Raw genomic sequence first — 6,275 nt, forward strand, 5'->3', positions numbered from 1 at the left:
GTGGGAGTCAAACTCATGGGGCTAGTGGGAGTCAAACTCATGCTGCTAGTGGGAGTGGGAAGTTGACAAGGAAGTTTATTAGTGTAACTTGCAGCAAGTGCAAAAATAAAGGGCACAATGCTAGAACTTGCAAGGGCCAAGTAGGAAATTGATGGGGTTTGAAGCTAGTTTGATGTCTTTTGGGTTTTACATGTCAATTGCTTATGTTTATTGTATGTTATGTAGTTGATGTCTTTTGGTGTGGAAGATACATTGATATTACTTTTGGTACTTGATAGTATGCAGACATGTCTAGTTTGTATTTTGATGTATGGGAAAAAACTTATCAGAAATTTAATGTTATGGTTTATGGTATGTTAAATTTGATGTTAATTGCATATTTTACAATGTTTAAATCATACAATTGGATGTTATGGTTTATGGTATGTTTAATTTGATGTTAATTGCATATTTTACAATGTTTAAATCATACAATTGGATGATATGGTTTATGGTATGTTCAATTCGATGTTAATTGCATATTTTACAATGTTTAAATCATACACAAATGGAATGGTCAACATATAGATACCAAATATAACTTCCATTAACATTTTGTTGCAAAACATGTCTTACATTGATTACATTGCTTACATCTTGAACAAGTACTACTTTCATACAACTTACCAAAAGATTACATTGCTTACTGCTTACATCTTCAACAAAAAACTAGATACCCAAACTATTACATTCCAAACTACTTGTAAAATAGAACATACACAAAGAAAATCCAACTGCATAACAGGTAAATTTTGAGTCTTGTGGTCTGAGCCTTCAATTTGTTTATTGTCCTCAGCAATCCAGGTATGATGGCTTTTGAACGTTCACACATTGGACCATCATACCACCCAATAAAGCGACACTTGGATCCCTTCAAAATTAAAAAAAAAAAAAAAGCTAACACAGATCTTCACATGCAATGCGAGAATAATGATGCAAATACAAAATCCATTTGCTTACCTCAGTAAGGCATCCCCAGAAACGTCGACCTGAGTTTTTGTCGGTCCATGAAGTGCGAACAATAGCCATTTTACCACAGAAACACAACACCATTGTTAATTTCTTCAGAGGGAAAACGTGAATAGTGACTGTGTTAGGGCTTGTGAAGAAGACGGGAACAAGGGGATAAAAGCTTGAGCATAGTAGTATCATCGATCTTATAGGATCGATCTTATAGGAGGATTTTATTAATTAAATAAAGGGAGTAAAATAGGGAATGACGAAAATACCCTCCCTTTGACAAGTCAAATGGATGGTAACGGGGGAAAAGTGACGGCAGTTAAGGTTTTGGACCAAAGTGGCAACAAAATGCAAACCTTTGGACCATCAATGCTAGCCCAAACCTTTTTGGCCCAAAGTGGCAATTTCCACCTAACCACAGGGACCATTCTTGCAATTTTGTCTTTGTGTTTTAATGTCTATGATAACAATTTGATACTTTAATGAAAAATGAAGAATGTCTTGATGATAATTTCTCAAGCATGACACTAAAACAATCTCTAAGACTAAACAGTGTGGGCAACACCTAACGGTAGAACACATGTCATGTATCGCTAGGTTACATATCATGTGTCATTAGGTATCTAGAATATGACGTAAAGTTTGTAAGATGTAATATAAAGTATGTAACTCTCAATAGTCTAGGGGGCTATATTGTAAATATGTTTCTCGTCTTGCAATCATACGATTGCAATTCAATTATGTAACTGGCTCTCTTGAGCCTATAAATAGGGCCTTTGCCCGTATGGAATAAACAAGAGTTACATACTTTATATTACACCTTACAAACTTTACGTCATATTGTAGATACCTAATGACACATTATATGTAACACCCCCCCCCCCCCTCCCTCTTTCGTTTACAAACTTTACGTCATATTCTAGATACCTAACATCTTTTTTTTTTTTTTATTTCTTCATTTTACCGTTGATTAACGGTAATATTGTTTAAAAAAAACAAAACTTTACCTATAAAATCACAATTTTTCTCTACATTCCATATAAAAATCACCATTTTTCTATCTATTCACCACTTTTCTTTCTCTTTTTCATATAATTTCAAAACATTCCACAAACAAAATGAATCTATGATGTACGAGTATTACACGAACGTGCGAATGCAACCAGATCCAACTCCTTTATTAACCAGACGCGCGGTGTTAAACAGAGATCGTGAAGAAGGGCACAGACGTTTAGTTCACGATTATTTTGTGGATGATTGTGTCTACCAGCCACGCAATTTCAAAAGAAGGTTTCGTTTGCTGAAAAATGTATTTGTTCGGATAGCCAACGCGTTGGAAAGCAGGTATTGTTTTTTTGTAATATAGCTTTTACATTATTTTAATACATTGCTTCTTTCAAATATAGCTTTTATATATTAAATATACGTTTAGGTATGAATTTTTCCAAATGAGATATGACGCAAGAGGTAAACAAGGATTCATAGGGTTGCAAAAATGTGTTGCCACAATTAAGCTTATGGCAATAGGAGAGTCGCCTGATTCCATTGACGACTATATGAAAAGGGCTGAGAGAACTAGAAGAGAAAGTTTGTATAGATTGGCGATGAGTGTTGTCGAAACCTTCGGTGACGTTTATTTGCGCAAACCTTCGTTGAATGATATACAACAACTATATGCGGCGCTCAAAGAAAGACATGGTTTTCCGGGTATGCTAGGAAGCATTGATTGCACACACTGGAAAGGCCAGTACGCAAGTGGTCAGCATGTAACGCCTTCGTTGGTACTGGAGGCTCTTGCATCCCAAGATTTATGAATTTGACATGTTTTTTTCGGGGTTGCGGGTTCGAATAACGACGTGAACGTTCTTGATCAGTCACCAATTTTCGACGATATTTTGTCAGGTAAGGATGTGGACATGCTTTTAGAGTTCTGAAGTCGAAATGACACATAGTTGAGTATGCAGCACGACCACATCAGTTAGAGGTTCTACAAGATATTATGTATACATGTATCATAATGCATAACATGGTTGTTGAAGATAAATGACGAAACATTGCAGAGTATTCGGCTTTGGAGCCCATACATATGCAATTTCAACCCGGGACAGCAGAATATTTATGTAGGTTCGTAGATATTCAAGACTAACGAAAACACAACTTCAAGAGGATTTGACTGACTTTATGTATGATGGAAATGAAAACGAATAAATTAGAGGCAAATTGTAATTTTTTTTAAAAGTTATGTTTTTGTAATGTTTAATTAAAAAATAGGTTTTATTTAAATTACAGGTTTTAATTAATTAATTAATTTTGTTTAAAAAATAAAATTTTAAAAAAATGATGACATGAAAAGTTATATTTCCTCCGTTATAAACCATGATGACATGGGATGTCCGTTATAAACCATGATGACATGGAATGTGAGTTGGCAATTTTTTGGTGTGATAACACCCTTAAAATTGCCCACACCCACTGTACAAGAATTCAATTCTATTTGTTTGACACAAAAACACAGACTTGGAACGAAATTTAAGATTCCAACTCCTTTATATATATCATCAAGTTTTAGCAAACCATACATATTCTGCAACATCATATGCTTTCACGACGTATGGTTTGATAAGTTATGATAACTTCGATGACATTATAACACAAACGACATGCCATTGTTTTAACCAAAAATGCAATCATAACAAAACTCGATGCCAGATGAAACCAGCAACAGAACACAGATAAAAACGTATGTCTAACAGAATGATAAAACATAAGGTACTCGGTATCAACTTCTATCTGGGATTGTTTAAAAAACCTAACAAAACGAAGCAACACAAGAATCAAAAGAAAAGGAAAATCACTGTGAAACTCCAAGCCACTTGGTGAAAACATCAAACTCAGCATAATCACTATCTGAAATCATAGTCTTATACCATGCCTTGCTAGCTGTCTTGATCTGTGCTGCCTCGTCCTGTGTTTCAATTTTCAAAAAGACACAACATAAACAACAAATCAAACATCACAAGACAACAATGAAGGGTAACCAAACATACCTTGGTAATTTGTTTTCTCTTCCGATCAAGCTTCTCCTCCTTGGACTTCTTCCTCTGTTCCTCAGCAAGCAAAGCCATCCTCTTAGCAGTCTTGGCATAAGGATTCAATCTCAGCATGGTGTTCAAGTTCTTCAATGGGTTCTTCTTCATTGGAGCTCTCTTCACCTCCTTCTTAATTGGCTTCACTACTGACTGCACCTCATCAGAGTTAATAATCCTAGCCAAATCAGCATTGGCCATCTTTGCCCTAGGCAATACGTAACCCCTCTTCTTCTCACTCGTCTTCTCAAACGATCCATAGATCGAATCCAACTTCTCAAACGCAGATTTCGTCCAGATAATGAACCTCCCAAGGTGACCACCTGGAGCTAGCTTCAGCAAGTTCAATCTCTCCACATTAGCTACTTCGACACCAGGAATGTTCCTGAATGCTTTCACAAGCTTCGCGCCTTCAGTACCATAAACAATCAGTGGTCCTTTCCTGGAAATATACCTCCTGTTCCTCATTTTTCCCTTTCCAGGACGAATTCCAACGGAATCCTTAGCTTTCTCAGCATCAGGAAAAGCTCCGATCTGCTTCAATACCTTGATTGCGTTCTGAGTCTTCTCAACGCCTTCAGCGGAATCGCTAACAACCAACGGAAGCTCAGGAACTGATTCGATACGATGTCCGCGTGCCATAACAAGAGACGGAACAGCAGAAGCAGCGATCGCTGAAACGACGGCGTATCTCTTCTGGTTCACATTGATCTTCCTGTGCCAACGGCGCCAGATCCTGGTGGGTGCAAACATACGACCACCACGACACATGTTACCGAAAGCACCTTGGCCGGCACGGTGAGTACCACCACCGGGAACACGGGGGATACGAGATACAGCACGTCCTGTACCCCATGACTCGGCGGAGGTCTGGTGACCGGCTTTTCGGGAAACGGCGTAGGGTTGACGGGAGTTTTTGGAGATGTTGGAGTGGACGAAATTAACAATGTCAGGGCGGATAGAGGCTTTCATTACCTCAGGGAGTGGGAGACTCGCACCGTCGGTAGCCATGTCTGATTCCAGAGCTTGCACGGTGACGAGGGGTCGGGCGGCGGCGGCCATTTCTGAGTGTTGCAGCAACGAAACGAAGGGATCTCTAGGGCTTTCTTTCTGTGCAGGATTTCAAGTTGTGAGTTCGTTATATATGTGATGTGAATTAGGGTTGGAGAATATGGATTCGGCCCATACTTATTTATATAGGCCTGGGCCTCTATTCAAAACGTAAGTTAATAATCTTTTTGGGGTCGGAATTCTAGCTCGTCATTGTTAGAAAAAAACTGGTTCGAGATCTCAAAAAACTTAAATATCTCTATTAAAAACTAAACTTGATATATCAAATCTAATAAAAAAAAGGTTATTACGTTATATAGGTTTCATTTAAGATTTGGCTCATTAAAATGTACTTTAGTTGATCATTTCAATAATATGAGATTTGTTAGGGTTAATCGTGAAATTAACTTTGTTTTGATGTCATTTCGAATAAGTGAAGTATGAAAAGTACCCTGAAATTTTTAAATGTTATAATAAGTTTTATTTATTGTGATATGGGTAAAGATGAAAATTGTTTGCATGGGAGTGGAATATGGAAGGACATAGAAAAAAGGGTTTTGATATCGTAGTTTTGACTATTTTTTGGTGTTTATAGAATTTTCTTAATTTCATTCTTTTTGGAACTGTTTTACCTAAGAAATTCTTTCTTTTTAATGATGTGATAGATATGGTGTTTTTTTGGATTTCCAATAGTTATAGCAAAGCTAAGCTATTTTAGAGTTTTTGATTACATAATGATGCTTTAACTTCTATTTTGTTGTAATGGTTTTTTCGCTCCTTATTAGAATTTTAATAGAATTTCGTCGTTCCAAAAAATGGGAGTGAAACACGTGTAAACGATGACAATTGACAAGTAACTTGTTTCGTGTTATTATTAATGAAACTTTTAGAACTAAAGTGTTTTTTTTTTCATGATTCTTAAACCTTAATGACCAAAATTTAGATTAAAACGAGAGAAATTGGCAAATTTAACTTATTATTATTTTTTTAATTTAAGAAGTAGCCAAAAAACAAATAAAAAATTACCCAAATAGCCAATAAAATTATAAATAGCCTGTCACGGGTTGGGTTTTCAACATTTAGGTTATGATTTTGTTATTCGCGGTTTTGTCAAAAGTATAATTTCTTTTTTGATTTTGT

The 6,275-nt window shown here is 36.3% G+C and overlaps 2 protein-coding genes across 2 annotated transcripts; one reads left to right on the forward strand and one right to left on the reverse strand.

Moving 5' to 3' along the window:
• Positions 1 to 2,128: 2,128 nt before the first annotated feature.
• LOC145158083 (uncharacterized) lies at positions 2,129 to 2,813 on the forward strand. The gene is made up of 2 exons (XM_079077029.1): positions 2,129 to 2,343; positions 2,432 to 2,813. The coding sequence occupies exons 1-2, from the start codon at positions 2,129 to 2,131 to the stop codon at positions 2,811 to 2,813; spliced, it is 597 nt and encodes a 198-aa protein (XP_078933155.1).
• Positions 2,814 to 3,643: 830 nt separating this feature from the next.
• Positions 3,644 to 5,220, reverse strand: LOC145159908 (large ribosomal subunit protein uL4-like). Its single transcript, XM_079078963.1, has 2 exons — positions 4,047 to 5,220; positions 3,644 to 3,964 (listed from the first exon to the last, which is right to left on the reverse strand). Exons 1-2 carry the CDS (start codon positions 5,145 to 5,147, stop codon positions 3,851 to 3,853), a joined length of 1,215 nt encoding a protein of 404 aa, XP_078935089.1. The 5' UTR covers positions 5,148 to 5,220; the 3' UTR covers positions 3,644 to 3,850.
• Positions 5,221 to 6,275: the final 1,055 nt, after the last annotated feature.

The sequence above is a fragment of the Lactuca virosa genome, chromosome 2, assembly GCF_052849685.1.
Source record: "Lactuca virosa cultivar CGN04683 chromosome 2, Lactuca_virosa_CGN04683_v6, whole genome shotgun sequence".
NCBI lineage: Eukaryota > Viridiplantae > Streptophyta > Magnoliopsida > Asterales > Asteraceae > Lactuca > Lactuca virosa.

What these genes read in the sequence shown, in the direction of transcription:
- LOC145158083 (XM_079077029.1), top strand. Translation starts at nt 2,129, where the DNA reads ATGTACGAGTATTACACGAACGTGCGAATGCAACCAGATCCAACTCCT. An exon ending in GCCAACGCGTTGGAAAGCAG is followed by an intron (nt 2,344 to 2,431) that starts GTATTGTTTTTT and finishes ATATACGTTTAG; the next exon opens with GTATGAATTTTTCCAAATGA.
- LOC145159908 (XM_079078963.1), bottom strand. Translation starts at nt 5,147, where the DNA reads ATGGCCGCCGCCGCCCGACCCCTCGTCACCGTGCAAGCTCTGGAATCA. An exon ending in AGAGAAAACAAATTACCAAG is followed by an intron (nt 3,965 to 4,046) that starts GTATGTTTGGTT and finishes ATTGAAACACAG; the next exon opens with GACGAGGCAGCACAGATCAA.